The sequence below is a fragment of the Manacus candei genome, unplaced genomic scaffold, assembly GCF_025592945.1.
Source record: "Manacus candei isolate 608988 ecotype Guabito, Panama unplaced genomic scaffold, ASM2559294v1 h1tg000049l, whole genome shotgun sequence".
NCBI lineage: Eukaryota > Metazoa > Chordata > Aves > Passeriformes > Pipridae > Manacus > Manacus candei.
In genome coordinates this window covers 16,247,016-16,272,355 of record NW_026138097.1, presented here as the reverse complement: position 1 = coordinate 16,272,355, position 25,340 = coordinate 16,247,016, and the positions used below count along the sequence as shown (strand labels likewise).

General features: G+C 40.1%; 1 protein-coding gene across 7 annotated transcripts in view; it reads left to right on the top strand.

The window, feature by feature from the left end:
- Positions 1 to 25,340, top strand: part of FARS2 (phenylalanyl-tRNA synthetase 2, mitochondrial) — a 233,522-nt gene that overhangs the window by 168,974 nt on the left and 39,208 nt on the right. For 2 of the 7 annotated variants that reach the window (XM_051799083.1, XM_051799084.1), the window contains one exon: positions 21,481 to 21,922. The exons of 1 other annotated variant lie outside the window; for it this stretch is intronic. In XM_051799083.1, coding sequence (XP_051655043.1) covers positions 21,481 to 21,718 — 238 coding nt within the window. In that variant the 3' untranslated portion in view covers positions 21,719 to 21,922. Of the gene's footprint in view, positions 1 to 21,480; positions 21,923 to 25,340 lie in introns of those variants that run through there. 4 more of the 7 variants (XM_051799086.1, XM_051799085.1, XM_051799089.1 and 1 more) reach the window with 3 other exon arrangements.

Sequence of the window (25,340 nt, the reverse complement as noted above, 5' to 3'; positions counted from 1 at the left end):
AATGCTGCCTGGTAACATTAATATTAACACTAACACCATGCAACTGATCTATTATTTATCAGGCATCACACAGAAATGCAAGGGAAGGGTGCCTTTTAAAAATCAGTCTGAGGATGGAGAAAAGATTTATGTTTAGTATTTTCATGCCTATTAGTACACATGTGGGGCAGATGAATAGTAAGGAAATGAATGACTGTTCATTCTTCGTGAATGAACACCGGAAAGGAGATAAATGAAGACTGATTTAATGTAGTTCTTGTGGGTTTTTTTTATTACCTTGATATATGAAGGTTTCAGGATTCTGAGCTGAGATATTGCCACTCTCATTCTGTGGACCACAGAGACATAGGAGGCTGCAGTATTAAGTGACATATCTGACAAGCCATAATGGAAGTTTAACAGTCTACGTGAGAACATTCCTTTCAGTTGTGTTGGGTAGATGAGGTGTGTATTGAGCAAGTGAAAATCAACTGGGATGGTGCAGTGGATTCAAGTTTTTCTTGAAGTAAATGGCTAGGCTCAGTTACACAAAGCCAGATGTTTTACTGTGAGTTATGTCACCTAGGCAGACATTTTTCTTAGTGTCTGCTAATGCAGTTAATACTGGGTTTGACTTTATAAAATGGGTCTTTATTTCTGGGCTTATGAGTGTTAGCAACTTTCACTGAAATCACTGGGTACTGTGGGAGCTCCTTTTCATTGTAATTATGAATAAAAAGAACATCTACAAGAAAATAACATATATGCACATATTCTGTGATAACCAAGTAGCCAAAGCTGTTGCAAGTTTGATGGGCAAGAGATAGAACCTGTGACTGGTCAGACTATCAAATGGAGGAAATGCTGTACTCAGTTCTGAAGAACACTTGTTTGTTGACCCCAGCTTTGTTTGCATAGTGTACAGTCAACAGAGTGCAGCAGCACCACAGAGATGCTGCAATCATGATATTAGTTTTAATTGAAGAATTGTGTACTTAACTCAAAGCTTACAGGTAATTTATTAAGTTGATTAAAGAATGTACTTGATGAGTAGGTCAGGCGTGCACTGAAGTAATGTCTTGCAAAACACAACAGTAGAAAGAAAAATACCATATCAAGGAAAATGTTGTGTCTTTTAAACAGTATATTATAGATTGTAAATTAAAATGTCCCATGTGACCTATTATCCACAGTAAATTACTATTCCAGTGTAGTGGTTTGTTCCAACACATTCCACCACTTGCAAATGGAGAGACCATTTTGGTTCTGGAAAATACAATTGCTAGAATAAGTAGACTTGAAAATAAAATACACTATCAGCAAGCCACCTGTAAGTTATAGTGGAAAAGACAATAATACATTTGGAGCACTTAACTGCCCTTTGTTCACAATCAGGGTTGGCACAAGATATTTCTCCTGAGCGTCATCCTAAAGAGTTCTTTTTGTTGAAAATACAATCTGAAATTCTCAACAATTTATTATTCTTTTTCCTCCTTATAGTAGGGAATTTTCCACATTGGAGAAAGGGATAATATTAGTTGTTGAAAAAATGTTCTTCTTTGAGTGACAGTGAAACTCCCTGCAGCTTTCAATGAAGCTAACAGTGTGACAAATGCAAAATTAGGACCTCAGAGCTCCATCCAAAGCCCACTGAAGTCAGTAGAAACCATCCCATTGGCTTATGTGGGGTTGGGATCAGGCCCTTTGTGGTTCCCTTGCTTGTTAAAAGCCAGTCTCCCTACAGAAAGCACAGAGTAATTTTTCTTCCGGGAACCAGGACTTATTGCCAGTGAATTCAGTTCTCGATTAAGAAATACGATGACTGGTGTTAGAAATCCTCTTGTTATTCAGGAGGGACGTGCTGATATTTGCTCAGTAGAGTAAAGTGGTAGTTAATAATGAGATTTGCGTTACAGTTGCATTCCAAAGTCCTTCCAGTTTTCCGATATTTTGGAACTACAGAAGGCACCTAGATGTCATAGCAATACACTTGCACTCTGCTTAGCCACATTTTTATGCATTGTGTAAGCTGCTCACCTCTGACTGAAACATCAATCATCCCCAACTTTGTTAAGGACAAGTAAAAATATAGATTTATTATCAAATTTTCTCATACTGCAGCACCAGACCAATGAAGTATAGGACATGAAAGAGCAACTAAGACTGTAACTAAGAATGTGGGATTTTTTTCCACTAGATGTGACAATGTCAACTCTTGCAAGCATGCAGTTAGAAAGGAAGGGAGGGTTGAGGAACTAGCCATTGCTGACTTTGACTTTGCCAAGCTGAACTTTCACTTTGTATTGCAATCATGCCTGGTTTTTCTGGCTAGGGAACAGGTTCCTTGTTGTTTAGTTTACTGTTTGCCACTGACACTCACTTGAGGATGCTGATAGGGCTATCAGGGTTTCCATTACTGAAGGATACAGGATGCTCCCTTTACAAAGAATCTTACTACCTTTTGGAGACCCTGTCTTTAAAAGGAATATATTTGCTTTGGAAGAGGCTCTGTGAGTTTGCTCATATAGTTGACAAAGATGCAATCAAGGTGTACTGTTCTTGGCCTTTCTTCTTTTCTGCAGTTTGTTCCTGGATTGCAAAAAAAAATTCCCAAGATTAATAACTTTTACATGACATTAAGAGATGTAATAGCAGAATGGAAAATAAACTCTCAGATGACTAAACAATGAAGACTGGTTTGCTTAAGCATTATTAAGGGCCGTAAGTGAACTGAGACTAGCTCAGTTGGTTAGAACCTGGTGCTTATAATGATGAGGTAGTGGGTTCAATCCCTGTATGGGCCATTCACTTAAGAGCTGGACTTGATGATCCTTGTGGGGTCCCTTCCAACTCAGAATATTCTGTGATTTAGTGAGCTAAGTGAGATTACAAAAAGTTTACCTTAACTGCAGAAATTTGACTTCTCTAATCAAGGCTGCTTGATAACAGCCCAAGCATGCCTTAAAGGATGCACATATACTTTCAGATGGAAAATCTGTCATGTACCTCATACCTGCTGCCACTAAGCAGTTCTGGTAGCAGAACAGTCCTGGAAACCCAGGGAGTGCTGGAGTAATCCAAGGGGTGTCCCCCTAGCTGGGGGTCATGTAGCCAGCAGTAGCAAGACTAGGATGCTACAGAGGGTGGTATATGAAATCATTCCCTAAACTGTTGGGAAATGATATCTTCATTACAGAATGTTTCTCTAATCTCCATCTGTTAGTTACTGCTTATTACTGTAAATGTGCGGATTATTTGTATATGTATCCAATTGCAGTTTAATCCTCTTGGTTCTTGTCATCCCTAGTATTTTGTGCCATTGAGTCCTAAAGGTTATCCACCTATTCTTTTTAAAGTGTAAATTTGAAGTGTGATTTGGTTCTGTTTGACTTTGTATTAGGAGGGCAAGTAAAAAATACTTCCTAATTAACTTCCACCATATTCTGTATATTTATTTAGTCCTATTGTCATCTGTCAGATAAACAGCCCTGATCTTGTCAGTCACTCCTAATTCAGTTGTCTTTCTTGACTAATAACTTTTGCTGTCTGACTCAAAGACCCTTTATTACCTCCATATGTTTTTAGATGTGGAGGTCAGAGGGAGCCTGTATTCATGATCTTGACTTTAATGCTGGCTTTTATGCTATTATAATATTTAAAGTGTTTTGTTTTATTATTCCATTGGGAAGATTCCAGCTTTTGTTTACTGTGTTTGTGCTGAGCAAAATTCTTGATCTTTTGTGAGATGGTGTGACGGGCTTTCCTGCAATGAACTCTGTATTATGTTGCTGGATTTTATTTCTATCTATTTTTTGACAGTAAGTTTTGAATTCTGGTTATTTACACTATCTTTTTTTACCACTGTTTCTAGTTTGTTCTTAGTCAAAGGCTTGACTAGATGTTGGGATCAAGAGATAGAATGAAAAGAAAAAGCCACCATTCATCTTGGGTAGTGTTGCCACAAGTGGGATATTTTTTTTTATTTGTTGTCAACAAAAAGTTTGGACTATAATTGCTCCGTTGTGTTTTTTTTTTTTTCTTTCACGCTTTGATTGTTTGTGTAAGCATGTGGTTTTTTCCCTCTGATCATTTCAGTGATCTGTTGGCAACAGGCTGAAAAGCACTTTCTAAATCATATATGGAACTGGTAGCAAAGCCATAATAAAATATGTTAATCTGACACTTTTTAAGAGAAATTCCTGCCACCTCCTTAAGACAACCTGAGACCTTTCATTCCAGTGCTCCTTGAGCTCAGCCTGGCTCCTCAATTGCAGTAGTGCCTATTCAGGTGCCTTTTCCCTGAAATTCTATTGAACTTCTGCTGAGGTGCAGTGTTTTAACACCACAAAATAGCAAATAGTGATGATAACAGATCAGTAAAAATGTCCCTTAGCATACCAAAGCAGTTAACCTACTGGCCTGGGAGCGTTGGAGAGAGTTCAGTTCTTTGTGACCACCCCAGATCAACCTGAAGAGTCTCTCTCTCCATATTTTTCCAGTAAGGTTTCCAGCAGCTAATCCTCCAGTGCTGCTTCCTAGGTTGCAGCTACAGGACCCATCAAGGAGCAGTCTCTGGCAAACACTTTTTTGTTAGGTTTGACTACAGTATCAACACAGCAGATGTTGTCAAAGTAAATAACCCCAGTAAATTGTCTGCAAAGCCCAACCTGTTCCACATGAGTTTGCCCCTTTATGAGTGTGGATCATATGAGTTCATAATTCCAAAGTCTCCCTGAAATTACAGTTCTGTTGCTTTTGCCAGTGAGTAGCACAAAGAACTGAGAGGCCAAAGTTGCAAGGGTGACTAAATAGTTTCTCATAATTTTAAGGTAACTAGCCCTGTGAGCTAAATGCTGTTCTTTTAATAAGAGTTAGAAAATATGGTATTAATTCTGCTTCTGCTTTCTAGGGGGCTTCAGTTTCAGCCACACTGATGGTTGAGCTCCTACCTTCTAAAAATGTATTCTGAACATGCAAAGAAGCTCATCTGAGCTGCGGCTAAATCTGAAATCTTCTGCTGGCTCTCTTCCTAGCAGTGCTGGGACAAGCCCGTTTTTGGGATGCTTCTTTGTGCTGTGTTTTAAAATGAGGGTGTATTCCCTCCTTACTGAGAATGTTTTTGTGGGGTTTAGGGTCTTCTTTCTCAGCACTGGCATTTGCCTGTTTGTCTGCCTAACCCCTTTCCATCCCTCTCTCCCCAGTTTTCATTTTCAGGTTTTTTTGTTTATGTTGAACTTTTGCCTGCTCAGCTGCAGCACAGCTCAGTTTTGGCAGCCCGCCTTGTGGTGTACAATTCTACAACTTCTGCTGCTGAGCAGCATGTTGGAAATTGCTTTGAAATAAATCCATGTTGGACCAAAAGCAGCATCTTTGTTGTTACCCCCTCAGAATAATTTGGTGCTATAATTGGAATTCTCATCTGAAATAAATAAACACAATGTCAGATCTATAGGTGGATCTGGATGCATAGTCAGTGAGATGGATCTACAGCTCTGCCCTTGGAAGAGAGATGCATTTGTGAAGTGTGCATGTCAGTTCTGGTGCCTTGGAGCAGGTTAGGGCTGGAGGGGAGCCCCAAATCCCCGCTGGACCATCTTGAGATCCGTCAGAGGAAATGTTTACTCTGTGCTGCTCTTGACATAAATTTGCCCTAAGTCTTGTGTTGCTTCCACTCTCATCTTTGGAAAGCTGATATTCAGGGTCAAAAATAGGAGGCTGTGGCTCCACCATTCTACTGATGCTTTACCTGTCCTTGGATGGCATGTGGGAAGGGAAATGAGGCTGTGGGCTTTTATACTCCTTTTATGTGTAGGCTGATAGCTGCGCACAGTCTAGGATTTCCATTTCAACGTGGATATGCAGGAAATTCAGAGAAAATTGACAGGAATAGTCAGAGCAAGAGAATGACTGAGAAAAACAATTCTGGTAGAGACAATTTGGTAGATAAGTATGAGAGAGATTTAGAAAATCGTGGGTGGGCTGGGCAGGATAGGTAGAGAAGAATGGTTTCACGGCTTTTAGTACAGAAGGGAAGCATGCCTTAAATGAAACTACTAGGAACCAGCTTCACAGCAAGCAGGAACCCTTTGCAGGAGGGTGACAAAGGTGCCAAAAGTTAATCTGGGGAGACTGGAGCTAATACACAGAAATATACTGAGACATGAAAAACACATAGAGGCAACACGCATCTCAGGAATAGGGTGTGTTGAAAATGGAATTGGAGCTCGGGAGAGTACTACAGGCTCACCCTAACACACATGCACATTGGCTTGGTTTTTAACTTAAGGTATCCAGTTCTCAAGACTGTTTAACTGTGTGTCTGGGTGTGGTGTGATGGTGTGATATTTTCTGTTGCAGATCTTTAGTCTGTTTCAAAACAGCCGTTCATGTCTTCTGTGGTGTAATTCAGTAACTTGAAATTGTTTTTTCCCAGGGCTTTGCAGTCTGGGCATTTTTGCTGTGGGCTACTGCCCTTTTCCCCCTGAATTCTCATATTGTTGTTTGATATTTAAAAAACAGATCTCCTGAAACCTGATTGTGTTAAAACCTGCTGCTGTAAAAGTGGTGTTTAAATACACTTCATGCTCCTCTAATTGAGAAATACCTAGGATACAGAGACTTGAAATTGCTTTTTCAAGCCAAAGATATGGTTGCTGTTTGTCTGTCACGCCAGTAATGGTTCCAAGCGTTTTTGTAAATTCAGTCAAGACACAGTCTACTGCACGCCAGGAAAGCAAGGGATGAGATGAAAGTGAGGTGGGGAAGACCTGCAGCACAGCTAATTTGCAATTAGCATCTCCCCACTGACCTGTTGTCTGCCTGTCCTGCGACAGAAAGAATTTGGTTTGAAAGGATGCTAAAGATGTCTGTAGGAAGCTGTCAGGGCTATGTGTCTGTGGTGCCAGCAGAGGAGGAGCAGGTCGTGCCCTGTAAGCTTCTGCGGAAAGACTCATTTAGCACAGCTTGATGGGAATTGGGTAATGGCAGTATGTTTGGAGATTAGATGGAGGAGTAAATGATGGATGAACTGCATTGCCCAAAAAATACTGTATACAGCTGTCATGCCTGCATTCTCAGGATCAATAGCTGTCGTAACAGTGAGTAGTTATCCCTACATTGTCCCCTTCTTCTCTCCGACATTTAGCTCCCCATTGCACTCCTGTTGCTCAGTGATGTAGTAGCACCTATGAAAAAAAGATGAAGTGGTGTACATTGCATTTTAAACATAACCGGAAGTCCTTTTTGGTTTTGCTGTGTTTTGGGGGGGTTGTTTTGGTTTTTTAAGAATCATTTTCCATTGCAGTTCCTTTCTAAACCTCCAAATGGACTTGTACATTTTTTGAGCATAATAAAATTAGTGAATTGGTGGTTTTTTTCCTCCTGCTTTGTCTAACAAAATTCCTTCTTCTCCTTTCGTATCCCAACATTTCTGAGGAACTGGGAATATTGGTACTGGCATTAGAGAAAAAACTCCAGGAAGAGGCTTACTGGCTTCTTCGAACATTGTGTAAACCCAAAACTTTCAGAATTTATAAGATAAACCTTTTAGAATTGGTAAGAATTGGGTCACTTTTTGTATTGCTTCTTCTTGGTCTGAAAAGGGGGGATTTCGGGGACCATGTTCAGTTACTTCTCTTAGAAAGGTGCCCCAAGATCTGTGCCATACTGTTTTTCCCTGCAATGATCTGCAGTTCTGTGTCTGTGAGCACAGGAGGGATGGAGACAAAGGCAATTTCTTTGCTTGTGATTTCTGGACCTCTTCCCAGTGGGAACTGTGTTCCCCTAACTGTTGTCCGTGTGGTCACTAAGCTACTTATTCCCTATGATTTCTCAAAAGCTACTGGTTTTCTGATAACTTTTCTTATACAGGCTCCAAAGATCTGCAACCACTCCATCCTACTAGAATTAACCCAAAGGAAGACCCTTAGTCTATGGCTTGGCTTTACTTTGTGCTTCAATGTGGATAGTATCTTCTTACTGTTTTACCCACCACTTCACAGATGAGTGTTCCACTGCTTGATGCTTTCAATCTGAAAGAAATTGGTTTCTGACATCACCTTAACCTCAGTCTACATATGATGATGCTTATTAATAACTTCCAGTGTTATTGCATAGAAAACTAAAGAACCACCTCTGATGCCTGGAAATTTTGGTGGACACTTGTGTGAGTACAAGTTAGCCAGTCATGGAACTGGGAGAAAACATGGCTGAAGGAGTTTTTTCTGTGCAATTCCTCTAAAACTGTCTAGACAAAATAATTTTTTCAGGTAGAACTTACACAGCAAAAAACCCCCAGAATTATATGCCATGAATTTAAATTGTATAGTAAACTTCTGTATTACATTTTATATTGAATTTTGGACTCTTTAAAGTGATTATCTTTGAACATTGATACTTTTCTATAACTCAATTATTTTTGTACCTAATAAAATTCTAAAGAATTTGATATTATTTCTTAGTGCTTAAAACTGTATTGCCTAGTATTGCCATTAAAGTAAGTTGTTTAAACTATTCAAACTGTTTATGCAAGATTTTTCTCTTTGTACGCCTTCAAACCTTCATAAAATCCCTGTTTCCAGAAAATCTGTTGCTGCAAAAAGGCACATGCTTGTGCCCTTGCCTGATTAATTTTCCAGCCTTTACCATGCCCTGAGGCTACAGACCTGTTCCTGATTTTGATTATGTTGTCCAACCTTCTGGTAAAAGCACAGTTGACATGATTTCAGACTGGGTCGCTCAAGGTTTTATCCAGTTTGCTTCTGGAAACCTCTGAGGATGGAGATCGTGCAACCTCTCTGGGCAACCTGCCCCGCTGTTTGACTGTCCTTATGGTGAAAATATCTTTCCAAAATATCTGATCTGAACCTCAGTTAATCTAATCCAGCCTCCATCTTCCTTGCATTCTCTATCACTACCCAGTTTATTTCTATATTAATTTATTTGCCTTTGGTGCTGATATCTGTGTCAAATTACCTGTGGAATTTTCTCTGTGGTCAACATTTTCAATCAGTCAGATGAGTCCATCATTACAGAGAGCATGATCTGGAGCTTTTGTGGCTAAAGACAACACTTCTGTGGTGTTTCAGAGCTATGGAACCAGGCATGGGAGAGCAATGGCACTGCTGGCTAGCTTAGCACAATGTGCCATTAGTGCTACCAGCACAGTGCAGCACCTTAAAAACTGGGAAGAACTGAATGGAAATTGAAATGCCCATTAGTTTAATGAGATGTAAATACAATATTTGACCACAAGACTGTCCTTTCTTTGGTAGAGTTTGTTTCGTTTGGACATGGGGTCATCTGTGTCCTGGTTTCGCTATAGATGGAGGAGGTGGTGATGATGAAAATGAAACAGGAGCCCAGCTGCCTTAAAAACGAGGGCCAAAGGCACATGTGTTTAATCATTTCTCCATAAGGCTGGAGTTTTATTCAAGGACTAGAAGGATGCAGGTGGATCAGGAAATCCATAACACAAATCCTCTACCATCCTGAACAGAGTGACAACAAACCGGGTGACAATACCGGTTTACTTCTGTGGAGGAAATGGCTTAGCATTTCAAATAATTTAATTGTCTTTAATTGTGAAATCAAAGTGTATCAATCAAGTGTGAAAAAGGGCTCAATAAATTTAATCATGAAACACTAAATTATGACTAGATGGTAGGTTTGATTTTGTCTTCTATTTCTTTTGATGACACAGAGGAATCTATTGGTTATGATGCTCAGGTAATTACCTATCACAGTGATAATTTTAATGGCACATGATTTCTTATGTTTTCTACTTGAAAAACATGTTAACATGTAAGAAAAAAATAATTTTTGCTATTTTGTAGATTTTCATTAGCAATGTATTTTTAAATTCAATCAGGAGACAGTCTTGCAAAGCCGGTCACTTATATAGGATCACATTTCTTGGTCATTTTAAGCACAGTTGAGAATGTACGTGCAACACCATTGTCTCTACTGTCATTTTATTTCAGCTTTTCTAAGTATGTCTGCATAGAAGTGTTTTAATGGGACAACTGGCTTGTGCTGTTTCATCTTCAGATTTTTCTTCCTCAAGGGAAGTCTGCTAGTCTTTTAAAATTACGTTACAACTTGCTCAATAACCAGCTTGGGAGTTGGAAGAAATCTGGGAGGAACGCTAGAAGGAGAAGAGACCTTTTGAGTAGCAATTTACTAGCTGTTTGTGAAATGCTGAGTTAATATAAAACTATATTACTATTCTACCAGTGCTAATAATGTATAACATTATTCTTCTGTATTGCATTTTTAAAATAATGTACATGAACAAATCAGTCTTCGTAACATCCTGTGAGAGAGATAACTATCAGCATTATTCTAATCCTCATAGTGTATTAAATGAGAATAACAACTGTTTCAAATGGAGAGCTCAACAAGAGGCAGAAATAGCACATTTCCTTTTCAAAGTCCTGTAGCAGGTTGCGTTGATCATCTCATATGTCTTTCTCAAGCCAATTGTGACACTTTACCTTTGCAAAAATATCTCTTAGCATTCTAACTTTTCAAATTTCCTATTTTACTAAAAATCATAGAGCAGCCCAGGTTGGGTCCAACATTTTGTGGGAAAGAGAGCCTAGATGAGGCTATCTAGCATGCTGTCCAATCACATCTTGGAAACCTACAGTGATGGGGCCTCTACGATGCCCCTGGTGAAGTTATTCCAGTAAATGCTTGTTCTCAATATAAAAAAAAATCTTTTTCCTATTGAGATGAATGATCTTGATAGAAGATCAAAATGTACTTCAGAATGACCCATAAATTTTTATATAGTAGATTGCTACATAAAAGGAATGTATGTGTGTGTGAAGTCATCTGTATTACTATGTGAGGAAGGGAGACAAATCGTTGTGCTCTCTAGCGCAAAAGTCTCCAGCTTTTCTGGATTGCAGCTTGGATTTTGGTTGAGTTCTATCCTTTCAGGCTTCTGACAATACCAAACTCTATTACTGAATTCGAATCTCAAACCTAGGAAAAGCTATTGCATTTTTGTCAAGTTCTCAATTTTATTTAGCACCCCTCCACATGATGGAATGGACGTTTGGTTATGTAGGCAGTGTAGTTTGGTTATGTAGGCAGTTTAGTTAGCATAAGATGAAAATATACTTACTGCTCTACTAAGAAGAGTGATTATTGAGTTAGTACTTTTATGGATATACTTTATTGGCAAAGGTCTTGATCTTGCAAGATATTCGACTGAACTACTGCAGAAGCACTGTGCAAAATCCTTTAGTGGCATGGAGAACAAGGAAGCTTACAGTACCTTTAAAGTGATGACATGTTAATTGGTGGCTCACTCACAATGCTGAGGTTTCTCTGGTGCTCTTTTGTATTCTATGTCTGCCTAGATATGTTTCTGTGAACCGTGTAAAGTCCGTTATTTCATGCATAAAATCTTTGATTGAAAGGGCTCAAATAATTAATGGCTATACTGCCTGTGCAGCAACCTATCAAACTATTGAAATATAGTATTTTCAATTATGTATCACCCTGTTTTAGTAAGTTTCTAACAAGCACACCTAACTTGTACAGGATGAATAAAATTCTCTTAAAAATTCTTTATGCATTTTTCTCTCTGTCTTGCTTACCCAGTGTGCCCCTACTCCACTACCAACTCACACTTTTCTTTCTTATCTTGGCTTTCCCTTCCTCATTCTGACAGTGGATTTGTTTACTCAGGCTCTCCAGCTATCAAAAATTCTTTCTTATGGCTTTTTTCCCCTCACAGCCTTTGAATAACACTTTATCTCCAGATCTTACTTCAAAGCTCTTTTTCTCTTCAGTTGCAATGTTGCTTTTAATTGTAAATGGTGGTTTTTAATAAAGATTACTGCTAAATTAAAACGTAATCATTTTATTTATCAATTCAGGGGCAAATTAGTGTCCCAGGTGTGATACTGTGATTACTGTTATTACTTTGAATGGGACTTTGGTTCTGTCTTTAATTTTTTTAAGAATAGGGCTGCAGTGAGTCATTTTAATGTTAATCCATTGCAGCTATGTCCAAATCAGACTACAAATTTGAAAACTGTTTTACTGCAGGACGTGCACTGCTGGGGATAGGCAGCAGTGCAGACTTCCTGGGATGGGACTGCTAGTTCTGTGTTCTACCTGCAAAGCCTCTCTTTTTTTGGGGAGATGGTGGCAGTAGATTTATTTCCCATGTTTCCTATGCAATGATGTCTCCCTGTTACAGGAGAGAAGGAAAAAAGTCTATACACCTCATAGTCTTCTGCCGTGGTTTGTGCCTCTAGGACTTTTCTCGATGCTGCGGGTAGCATCAGTGTCTGTTGCCTGTATTTTTTTTGGACAGGTATTTCCCAGTTCATGGCCTAAGACAGATCATAGTTTCTCAGGCAGAAAGGCTCAGTCTTGACAACCTGTTTAAATCCATAGTACTGTATGATTTTCAAAACCATCTTACTGTGCCTCAGTTGCAGATTTCATGTATAGTTAATTAAAAAAAGGGCAGAAGTCAGAAGTCTTGGTGTTCCTTCACCTTCCACTTGCCTTGCTATTCTTTTCATTTATACCAGTATGCACTAAAACAAGCTTCTGCTCCCTGCTGCACATCCATGAGGCACTAGTGAGATTCTGACCTCAAAATTTCACTTTCCTTTGTTCTGTAGACAATGGTAGGCATTAGACTAAATCAAGGCATGTTCAGAGAAGGTTGTTTCTTTACTCTGAAAGTTTAATCTCCACTTTCATAGGAGATTTCCTACATGGCATGATTTGCCAGCCAGTTTTATCAACAGATTTTTTTTCCTCCAGAGCTCTTTTACCATGGCCCTCCAAACTTAGCATGTGTTTTTTGAGAGTCTTGACAACTTTAAAATTCCAAGTGTGAAAGTACAGACTCAGTTTTCTAAAATCTTGGCTTGCTTTTTTCTGACTTGTGTTCCTTAAAAATAACTGAATATGAAGGTTCTAAGTTCAGCCTTTTTTTTTTCCCCTTGAGGTGCAAACATGTTTCTCAAGACCTAGGGAGAATCTGCTGATAAAGATGTAATCAAAATTTGATTAATCCTGCCACATGCTTACCAATTCTGCAAAAGTAAAGATTATTACTCCACAGCTGATTAACTTCCTTCAGCAAGTGTTAAATGCACTCCTTTCTTTGTTATTTCAAACTTCACCACTCTTTCATTATGGCAAATTTAAACTTCCATTTAGAAATTATACCAATTAGTTTCAGGAGTTTCTTAATAAAAATTTCAGTAGACAATCTAGTAAGAATTATGCATGCTTTCCTTTGACAAACTATACAGTACACTTTTCCTTTTATATCTGCTTCAACTTGGAAATGCCTCATCAGGTAATTTCATTCTGTTTTCTCTACCAAATCACCAATTAAAAATTTTAAATAACGTAGAATTTGGGAAAAAACACCAAACAACACAAAACCAAGACATGTGACAGTATCATTGGCTGTTATGTTTTGGTCTTACTGAAACTTGACTTTCCTACTTCCAAACTAGCTGAGATTTATATATGCAGCACTTACTTGGCAGCTAGTATCTGCAGGACTCTGAGGGGAGCTGCAGTGAAGCCTTTGCCAGGGACTGCAGAGCCTCCTTCCCAGCTGCCAAGTCTGAGCCCCAAGGGGGTGAGGAGAAATGCCTGAATGAAGCAGAGCTCTGCTAGTATAAAACTTGGTGTATGTGAAAGCAGTAGGCTCACACAGTACAGATGCATGCAGTGGCTCTAGTCCACAATCTTCTGCATGTGTGTCATGGTTTGAGATAGCCCCAAAATCCAGTTCCCTAGCTCCATTTCCCCCTCCCACATCTCAACTTAATGTGAGATGGGTTTTTTTCCAGACAAAACACACCAGACTCAAAGTAGGGGAAAGGGAAATATATTACAATGACTATAAAATAAATACCATATCACATTATACACACAATCACAACTATCTCTACCATGACATATAGTATTTACAGTGGATCAGATCTCTTCTCCCCTCCAAATAAAAGTCCAGGAGGGAAAGAAGGACAGATCCCTTCCAGTCTCTGAACAGCAGCATCTTCTGAGGCAGCAGTCTGTCTGTCTTCTCCACATGCAGCAGCTGATAGCTGGCTTTCTGCCAGCACTCACGAGGGAGGTATTCAAGCCTCTCTCTCGGCCCCATCGCCTCCAACCGAGGGGTCTTCCGTGGGCTTCGTAACCCCAGACAAGGTCGTATCACCACGTCATATCACGAAGACACAGGGGGGTCTTTGTGACGGTCTGGTATCTCCAGGAGACTCAGCTCCTTGCAGGGCCTCTGTGCCCTGTCTCTCAGGCTGCCACCGTGGCAGCAGTGCAAGGGGGGGGAAGCCAAGGTCAACTCCCCCCGCATTCCTCTGGCCGTCCCGGTCCAGCTCCGGGACGCTCTGAGCTTCTCAGCTCCTCTCTCACTCCGGTGCTGCATGTCCAAAAACTGCTCCCAAAATAGGAGTCCATTTCCCTCTCTTCTCAGAGGGATCTCAAAGGAGTTTTGGGGATCTGGTACAGTCTTACCCCCAGAACTCTGTCTCTCAGCTGTTGGCTCTCTTTTTTTCCCGGCTCTCCTTCCAGGAGTCCTTTCTCTGGTGTTGCATGTTGCTTCTGCTGCTCCTCCAGTTCAGGTTCTTATCTCTGGCTCTCTGCCACCGTTTCTCTGGTCAGTCCCGGCTGCTGCTCTGCGCCCATGGAGAAAACATCTCCCGGCATAACTACAGGCACCTAGCCCAGCTTTATGCTGTTCCAGGTCCCTGCAGCCCCCCAGCCAGGGGCTGGGAGGCCCCAGAGGGCCCAAGGGGCTCAGAGCCCCTTCCTCGTGGCTCTACAACATGGCCACCTCTCCTCAACAACAACCCAACTACAACCCATCTCTTCCGGTGAGCTTGTGATATGTTTACATTTCTGCAGGAGCGCCATTGGGCAGAACTTCAAAACTTCCAGGGGTTTCCACCCCTTGGGGTCTACCACTTTTCTTAACCTCTGGGGGAAAACAAGATTCAAACCACTACAACGTGGTACTTTTACTCTCGTGAGTAGTCCTTGGGGGTACCCCCAGGCGTTCTATTAAGCAGGTCTAAATGTCTATGCATAGTTATCACCTTTGTGTCCAGTCCTGCAAAAATTGTATGTATAGGCTGCATTCATGAGTAGTTTATTCATAGAGTTCAACATTCTTAAGTTTCCCTAATTTCAGAAATCTATAAATAAAGCAGCTCAAGGGTATGTAGCTAGTAATATCTGGATGCCTGCCTAGGCCTGCGTGGCAGAATGACCTGTACATGGTAAGCCTTATTACCATGGATTAGGTGATTTAGTGCATAGTTTTACAGGAAACATTTTAAGACATACAGACATATTCTAGCTGGAATTTCATTTCTGAATATGAGAAACTAATTTAGCTAAATTACTTAATTCTTTAGAAGCACTTAATCTGATTTAGTCTGTACATGTAGTCTTCAGTAACAAGGGAAACTTATTAACCCAAAGATCTCTTTAAAAATTACATATTCCAGCTGGCTTGCAAGAAACACACCAATCAGTTGGTGAACTTGCACAGAAACATTCATTTTGAGATAACCAGTTCAGATCCAATGCTGGCCAAGAGCTCTGTGGGGATGAAGAGGTGCAATTTTCTTTATAAGTAAGGAAGCACTCTAATTTTCAAACCATTTACCTGTTTTGAACCTGCACCATTAAAATTAGTGCTCAAAACGGAAATACTTGTAGCTGCATCATGTGGATCTTGGCCTGCAAATACGTGGTGGTCAGTTGAAGTAATAGGGGCAACTGAAGTTCAGACTTAACTTTCCCCACTGAATGGACACACTAGACCACTGATGGGTAAAGAAATAATCCACATGAGTAAGAGCATCAGAATGCCTCTCTATAAGGGCTTGACTTTGAAAAGATAGTCTAGAAATATTAGTAAAAAGAGTAATCTAGGAGAAGTTTGCAGTGCTTTAAGAATCTGAAACATAAATGTCCAAGGAGAATAGACTTCCAAATACAGAACCTTGCTCAGAAAGATCATACGGTATAAAGAGAATTGCAGTTGTCCAATTAAAGTGAATCAGGAAATAGTGACTGTAAAAATGACATTGTAAGTTCTCTCTCAATGACTTACATACCAAATTTCCTCACTTTAAAGGAAGAGACAATTTCTTACTCTCTGTTCTGCACAACCTGTGATCTAAAATCAAGATATATGCTTTCTTCCTCTTTTTGAGCATCACTATCAGCAAATGAATTCTACTCAGAACTTTACAAACACTTTTTTGACCGATGCATAAAAGTGGATGAAAATATAACTATAATGTTGTATGGCTGATTGGTGCTGCATTTGTAGAAGTAACTTAGCTTTCTTGACCTAGTAAATAGATTTGATCAGCAGTTTTATATTACATGGCAAGATGTTGCTTATTGATGGGCAAAACCATGCTTTTCTTGCTATGAAGAAATTATAAACAAGGGAGATTGGAAGCTTAAAGTGTTTAGTATTTTAAGTGTGACACTAGGGATATACAAGAATCAAACAACAAACGTTATGGCATTGTCAGCCCCTGGGACGTTGCTCCATTATATTACCCATGTGCAACTTCCCTGATAACGCAGAGCCTCTGTCATCATGTCTGGTACACTTTCCTCTTTCTCTGGCCTGTGTTAATAGGATGACTAATGGGAGAGAGCATAGCATGGGTTTCCCTATTTCTGCTGATTCTTGCCTGCTGGTGCAACTCAGAGCAGTGTCCATGGTGCTCTAACATATGTTGGGACTCTGCATCCAGGCACAGTGAGGCCATGACTGGATGGGTGCCCAGGTGGCCAAGGGCCAGTACTGGTCCCTCATCCCTCGACAGAGTGACTCAGAGTCACTTTGCAGTAATTACAGCAGAGGACCTCTGTCTGTGGTACTGGAATCGAGGTGATTGTGTCGATACTTCTGTAAAACCGAGTGCGCACAGACCTCGGCTGGATACTGATGTAATTAACAAGCATTATGGCTTCTCTCCAAGTAGTTAGATCCTGAAATACTCTACCTCTTTTAATTGCTGCAAGGGAAGGTAAAGCTGAGGATTGTGAAAATCTAGAAAAACGAAGAAAGGTGACAGGTTCCAGTGGAGAGAGAGGCTTCTGCATGCTTGTGTCTCTGTGTATTAATTGGCTGTTTGTACATACACAAATGCAAGTTAAATGATGCATGCTTAAACATCCTTATGTCAGCCACAATTTATGGAAAGTAATGCCTGTGTTATGAGGGAGATGAATTTTGAGGCTAGCAATGTAACATGGATATGAAGTCCAGTGCATTACCCCAGAATAAAGAGAGAAGGCAGCACAGTACGTACAAATTAGATGGTTAATGCAATTGAAAGTAAACACAAAATGTTTGACTTAATTTTGGGTACAGGCATGGAAAAATACTACTGAAATGGAAAGTGGGTGATCAGAAATTTTCTGGATCATCTATATAGGAAAAAGAGAAATTGCCCTTCTCATTTCACTGTGGGTAGAAAAAAAATTAACATCAGAGGGGCATATAGTTTGTTGTAATCCTAGAAATAAACATCTGCCTGTCCACTGTGGGGTGTTTGTGTTTAAGAAACTTGTTGTTTGCTGGAACTGATGCTTCTATAAAGAAATTTGTTTTGGTGCTGGCCTCAGAGTCACAGACCTGAATTAAAACACTGCTATTCTTCATTCTCTCTTTACTGAACTTGAATCTTGGTCCCACTCTAGCAGGAGTCCCAATACTTCCATAAAGATGCAACAGGACAACTCTAATAAAAGACTGTTAAAAGTTATTTTGTATTTTCAGTTGTTATTATATGAAAATGAAGTAGACATAAGCCGGTGGCAGCACTTAAAATCTAGTGCAAAAGTCTGCTCTATTCTAGAACAGTCATGTGAACAAATGTTGAATATCATTTCCAGCACAGAAGAGATGAAAATACCAATATGCCATTTGGAAACCTGCTTCCAAGATGATCTAAAGACTTTATTGTCTTACACCCAACCCCTTTTTACACTAATCTTGTAATAGCCAGATGATTTATGAAGAAAATATCATTTGGCTTTTATGTTGTGAGCAATAGAAGAGTGATTGCTTCTAAAGTGTTCCTGTTTACTGAGATATTAATGGAGGGATAATCCATTTACATTTTTACAGCGGAAGTTTTGTAATGCTTTTGGGATTCATTTACTCTTTGCATTTGTGGAATAGCCTCTACTGAAATAAAGCTGAAGTAATTTACTGTGGAGGAATAAAGTAGTTTGTCAAAAAAGACTTTTTTTGAGGCGCCATACAAAATCCTGCTGTTAAAATAATAATTTGGTTTTTAAATACATTTTAAATATTTTTTCACAATCATCTTGTAAAGTGGACCAGAGTTGTAAATTCCACATGCTATATATTCAGTAAGGACTGTGCATACATTTTAACTATGTGTGTTTTGCAGATAGCGAGATGAATAAATATGGGTGATGTCAATTTGCATTAATCTTCTCAATAGCAGTAGTTTGGTTGTTCTGGCCTATTCTGTCAAAATTCTCTTCGAGGTGATAAGTGCTTTGATGTGCTCCTGCGTCTGCTCCTGCCACGCAGTCCTGCCAGGAAAAGCACCAACATTGCTATTACTCTGTGCTACAAGGGCAACACAGAGTGCAGTTTTCATTTACTAATGAGTATTATGTTACTCTGCTGTCTTGGCATTGCAGGAACTAGACAATGATTATTTTGAACTGCAGACAGTGTCCTGCTTATATGTTTTCTGCTGCTTAGGTAACCTTTGCAGAAGAATTGGAGCACGGAACAAGGGAATAAAGATGGACTGACAATGCACATTTAGTCAGGCAGCTTATTGGTAGTTGGAGGTGTGGTACTTTATAAAAAAAAAACCATGCAACCAAAAATGTGGTACAGCTGACCAAGTGCTTGGACGCCTCAGCACTAATAAAGAAAGAATCTGGAGCAGGAAAAAAAAAACCTTCTGTATTGAGGGAACGTATCCCATTAGTAAAGTCTTACTACATTCTGTTTCTTTCAGATCCTTTTGAGGATGGAAACATTTTAAATTATAATAACTTGACTCACGTGGCCTACTCTACATTTAGCATTGCTATATGTTGTACTTAGTTTATTGACTGTTGGCTTGTATACTCTATTTTTGTGTACATATGTGTCTGTGTAAATTGCAAACAAAAGCAGGTGATTCCTTGACTTCCTTTTTAGTATTCTGCTCCAGTACCTGTAACAATTGGACAAATGACATGATGTTTGCTGGCATTATGCATGGTGTAGCTGTGTGTGAACACTCAGCCCTGCAGCTCAGGGAGCTCTCGTGGCCTCTCAGAAATACGCCAGTTGTTATGTGATCAGTTAGTGAATAGAGGACACATGCTAAAATTACCCTTTACACACTTAGCTGTACAACTCGGGATTCTGGATGGCACCTGGAACAGCAAAGGCTTCTGAAAATGTAGCAGAGGCAGAAAAAAACACTACTGTACAGAATATATGAAGTACTGGGGTAGCATACCTCCCTGTAAGAAAAGAGAATCCAAAGCCAAAGGAGGACTTCAGGTTTTCTTCCTGTGTTAATTAGATTAGAAAAGAACAGATCTTGTATGGCCCACTATTCTTAAAAGCCCCCTATTCTTATAGGCAATGGCAAATCAATGAAATTCCTGCATCCTATGTCAACCAACTGGAAAAGGAAAAAGGGAAAGGGCAAATAGGTGTTTTAAAATAAGCTTAGCAGAGGGAAAATACCTGTTACCCAAATTTGATTATTATCTGAACGATAATGTTTTGCTATAACCCATTAAGTCATTGGTTTCAAAGCAGTTTCCCGTTGGGTGAAATTCTGTTGTCTGTGCTGGGATTGGAGATCAGACAAGGACCCCAGGATGGTGGGTTTTTGGACTTAAGGCTTATGAAATATACCGTTCTGAGCAACTGTGTGTAAGATGGATAGTGCTCTAAAGCCTCCTGACCTAATCGGAAAAGCTTTCCTGATGAAGAAGCATAGCTGGCAATGTAGGCAATGTCCAGGATGGAGCTGTGCTATACTGAACTTGTCTCTTAACGGCTGGAGCATGCATATGGCTCCAACAGGTTGGCTCCAGTTGGTGAGAGGGCCACAGAGATGGATAGAGAGTAGGATATTACTTGTAAATCTGTCTTAGAATGCACTGGTTGCAAGCTGCAAGTATGCCTAGAAGAGAAAACTTGCAGTAGCCTATACCTGTGTAATTCTGTTCTTTTTAATTGCAAAATTTAGCTAGAGAAATATGTTCCTGAAAAACACTCATGTAGCAGCAACTGGAAGAAGCTGTGATGACCTTCAGTGCACAAAGAAAAAAGACATGAAACAAAATTTAGATTAATCAGCTTTCAATCATCCTTGGAAGTGTCCTTAAATCATCATTTTAATATCATACACTGAAGTGGATTTACATTGACTTGTGTGCTGGGTTTGGCTGGGATAGAGTTAATTTTCTTCATAGCAGCTGGTATGGGGCTACGTTTTGGATTTATGCTGAAAATAGTTGATAATACAGAGATGTCTGCTGATGGGGAGGGGTGAATGAATTCCTTGTTTTGCTTTGCTCGTGCACATGGCTTTTAGTTTCCCTGTTAAACTGTCTTTATCTCAACCTATGAGTTTTCTACCTTTTACCCTTCTAGTTCTTTCCGCCATCCCATCAGGGGAGAGTGAGATAGTGGCTGTGTGGGGCTTAGTTGCTGGCTGGGGTTAAACCACAACAACTTGCAAAGTTCAAACACCCTGGCTAATTTCAGGGTAAATCCTAGACAGGAGATGATATGTCCCTAAAACATATAATTCATTTTAACACTTAATACTTCTTCAGAAATGAAGCTAAAATGATTATCCTTGTAGTGGGTTGACCCTGGCTGGATACCAGGTACACACTACAGCTGCTCTCTCACTCTTCCTTTGCAACTGGACAGAGGAGAGAGAAAAAAAACAGCTAAGGATTCATGAGTAGAGATAAGAGCTGGGAGAGGTCAGTTACTGATCACCTTCACAGGTAAAACAGACTCAAAGTGGGAATAGTACTTAAATTTATTACTAACAGGATAAGAGCCAAAGAGTGAGAAATAAAATGATCATAAAAACACCTTCCCCCCACCCCTCCTTCCTTCCATGTTCTCCCTCCTCCCCCCCAGCGGTGCAGGGGGATGGGGAATGGGGGTTATGGTCAGTTGTTGTTTCTGCTGCTGCTCAGGGAGAGGAGTCCTTCCTTCCCCTGCTCCCGTGGGGTCCCTCCCACAGGAGACAGTCCTTGATGGATCTCTCCAGTGTGAGTCCATCCCTCAGGCAGCAGTTCTTCCCAAACTGCTGTCCCATGAGTCACTCTTCCATGAGGTGCAGTCCTTCATGAATGAGCTGTACCGATGTGGGTCCCCCACAGGGGCCACAGGTCCTACCCGGGAAAAACGTGCTCCAGTGTGGGCTTCCCTCTCCACAGGCTGCAGGTCTCCAGCAGGACCCTGCTCCATCTTGGGCCTCCCACGGGGTCACAGCCTCCTTCATGCATCCACCTGCTCCAGTGTGGAATTCTCCATGGGCTGCAGGAGGGTCTCTGCACCCCGATGATCCCCCATGGGCTGCAGAGGCACACCATGCTCCACCATGGTCTGCACCACAGGCTGCAGGGGCCTCAGCTCCAGTGTCTGGAGCACCTCCTGCCCCTCCTTCTGCACTGACCTTGGTGTCTACTTTGTTGTTCCCATGTTCTCACTCCACTCTGCCCTGGCTGGAATTCTTTCTGTGCAACAACCTTCTGTTCTTAAATATGTTATCACAGAGGCATTACTATTGCTCCTAATTGGTTCGGCCTTGGCTGACATTGGCTCCAGGGGAAGTTTCTAGCAGCTTCTAAGAGAAGCCACCCCTGTAGCCCCCCCTGCTACCAAAACCCAGCCACAGAAACCCACTACAATCCTAAATGCTTAAACAAATGTTATGGATTACAAAATGATTCCTACCCAAATGGATTATAGAAAAACAATACCAAGTTGGAGATTATTCTTCAGAAGTTACCTAGTTTTCTGTGGGGAAACTTACTGGCTATTTATGCTTTTATGCATGAGTTTTTTAAATAAAACATTTCTTGATTTGAAGATCAGATTCCAAGTGAAGATCATTGTGCTGAAAAGTGACTTTTAGATGGAGAAATAGCATGTTTTAGAAAAAATTAGAGAGAGATACATATATTAACTATAGATTCCACAATGTGTGGAAGATTGTCATTTTCAGAAAAACAGTTACCTCATAACTAAGACAACTTATTCTGAATCCGAAACTTTGCTCTTTTCATCCTGAGTTTCTCTGTCCAGCGCCCACGTTCAAAGAGAACCTTCAAATGCAAACTGTATTTAAGCAGGTATATCCAGTAAAGTGAGTTTGCCTGAAATGACTCCAGTGGGAATGATAAAAGCAATTGTGGCAGTCTCTATATAAAATAAACCAGAAAGAAATAGAAGAAATAACTTTCTACAGGGAGATCAATAATGAGTAGGACTCATGTTTTCTAAAGACCTTGGGAACAAACTCGTAACTTAACTTGTTAAATGCTGCTGACACTAAAAAGACTGATTTCTTTTTTCCCCAGAAGGCTGAAGAGCAGCAGACCTCTGACAATTAAGACCTTTAAAAACATGTCAGTTTTGACATCCAAACCAAAGACGTGCAGGGAAACTGTTAATTAGTTTTGACAATCCTGTGATGAAATCCTTCACTTCTGGGCCATGAGGTTAGAGATATTTCAACCTCTGTCTTCAGTCAACTGAAGAGGATAGATTTCTCCTTCTCTGGCTCTAGTATCTTAAACTTGCATTGAGTACATGTAATTTATTTTTCTGTGCTCTGCTGGTGCCCTATGCAATATTGCTCCTTGGAAACCTGTGTGGAAGCAAAAACTGTGAAGATGTGGTGTCCTGAAAATGGGAATTGCGGTCAATTCCTCATCTTTAGCAGACTCGCTGTATAGCAACAAAAATAAAATGTTTGGTAGTGTGTTTTCATTGGAGACAAGGTTTGCTGGATTAATCTGTGATGGCAGACTGATGAAGCTGCTAACCTAAAAGAAACTAGCAGCATCTAACTAAAGAAACTAACAGGGCTTTTTGGTCCTTTGTAGATGTGGTACAGGTAAGAAATTTTTCTCATCTCATTGGTGCTGCACATAAGTTCTGGAGGGTAAAAAAATGCTTTTTTAGTGTATTTGCTCTTTTTTTTCCCCTCAAAAGATTCAATGGTAGCTGGAGGATAGTATTACCGAAAACTGGGATGCTTGTTTTCTCTTTTAAAGAACTGTACATTTCTTCCATTTTGCCTTGTGATTGGTGAAACTCTTCTGTCTGTGCCTCCCAGGCTGGCATAGCAGAAGGTAGCATCAATGAGAGGAGGAAAACTGTGGTGTTACAGCCAGGATTTTCTTGCATCTTTACTCTACAACCCCCCTGAAGTTTATGAAACAATTTGACGATATTTGAAGTGTTCTCTTTTTCCTTTTTGCTTGACTATGTTGTCAAGATGTTTTTTGAAAGAACTGATGTAACAAGCCATTGAAGAAAACGTGAGTTTGCTGATGATCATTCAAAATGTTTACTAGCCTTAAAACTACACGAGCTTATTGGGAATTGTGGTGCATTCTGATTAGTGTATTTTATTAACAAGATGCTTCATATTTTAATGGGCTGTTTCTCTCAGGCATTTGAGGTGCTATTACACTAGTTATTCAATTTTATGAAGTTAAACAATAAACATTAAAAGTAAAACCTCGAGAAAATTACCAGAGTGTAAAATAGATCTGTCCCTGGGTAGTTTTAATTTACTTTCATTTTCAAAATGTTTTTCTTTTAGTTTAACGTGTATTCTAATATTTTAAGCAAGAGAAGACAGGCTTTTATCTGAGCCTCTAGGTCTGAAGACAAAGAAAAGAATGATATATTTTCTCCAGAGGATGGCAAGCTTTGTTTTCAGTTAACCCAAGCATTTCCAATATGAGGCCTCTTGATACTTCTGTGCTTGAAATCTTTGTGACTAAATCACAGTGAAGTTGAACTTGGAAGACAACCAGTAAGAATCCCGGAATAGTCAAATTAGAACAAATAAATAATTGGTGTATCGTGTATTTCTGCATTTACCGACTTTTGTAGACAGTAATGGCACCTTTTTGTGTTTATGAACAGTAAAATTATTTAGCTTTCATGTGCATGAATCTGAGAGATTCAGTGTTTTGTTTGGGCAGAGCTGTGAAAGTAAATACGAAACCCAGGGGGCAGATAATGCCCATTAATTCCTTTTATTTTCACCTGGTCTGAGGACATGTAATTATTTTTCATATGTTACCATAAGAAAACGCTAAACTGCATGATTAATATGAGTCTGTCAAAGGTGTAGAAACACATAGTTATTTTTCAGGAAGGAACAAGACCTCCCTTCTCCAAGGTGGAATATAAATCATGTTGATAAGGAGGGAAGACAGGCTCCATGTTAGAATAAGCCCAAAATTTCTAGGCAGTAAACTCTCTTGCTCTGCACAACCATTGCTAACTACCTCAAGCTATTAGCCCCAGGCACTAAAGGCTTACTTTCAGGGTACAGATGGCATTTCACCTGCCCAGACAGCTGGGCTGATTTCACCCTTGAACCTCTTCTACAGGACACTTTCAAAAAAGGTTAAGAACAGTAGGGTTTAGGCTCTCTTCTTAAATATGTGCATTCCTCCCAGTTGCTAGTTTGCAGAAGACACAGTACAAGCATGTTTGTCAATCTGGTGCTTTCAAAGCGTAGAGCAGAGTAAGTCTGCTTGTCATCACATTTTTACTGTTTTTCAAAGTTATATTGCTGTGTATAAATTTTTTTTAAAAAATTATGTTTTAAAAATATTGAAAAAACCTTGAAGAAAGGGTTATAAGAGGGATGGTAACCTTCTCTGTGGCTAGCAGTATTTCTATTCCCCAGTCAAGCTGTTTAGGGGTAGGAGCAATGCAAAGAATTGAGTATATAACCAGCTGTCTGTGACTTGTGGCTCTGGAGGCAGAAGCACCTCAAACAGTAGAGAATTTCTGATCACCCTGGGAGTGACAGGGGCTGATGCCAAGATTTGTGAGGGACTGCTGTGCAGAGCAGAGACAGCTAAGGTCTGCAAGGGCTCGTTAACACCTAGCATTGACTGGGACAGATGAGCTGGCCCTGGAAGCAGGGAAGTTGCATTCAGCAGTGTTGTTTCTGAGCGAATAAATCCATCTGGGCCTGAATGGCTGACGTGGGGCCAGCTCTGATGTCTATCCATCTGTGGCACAGTTACTTGTGGCCCCA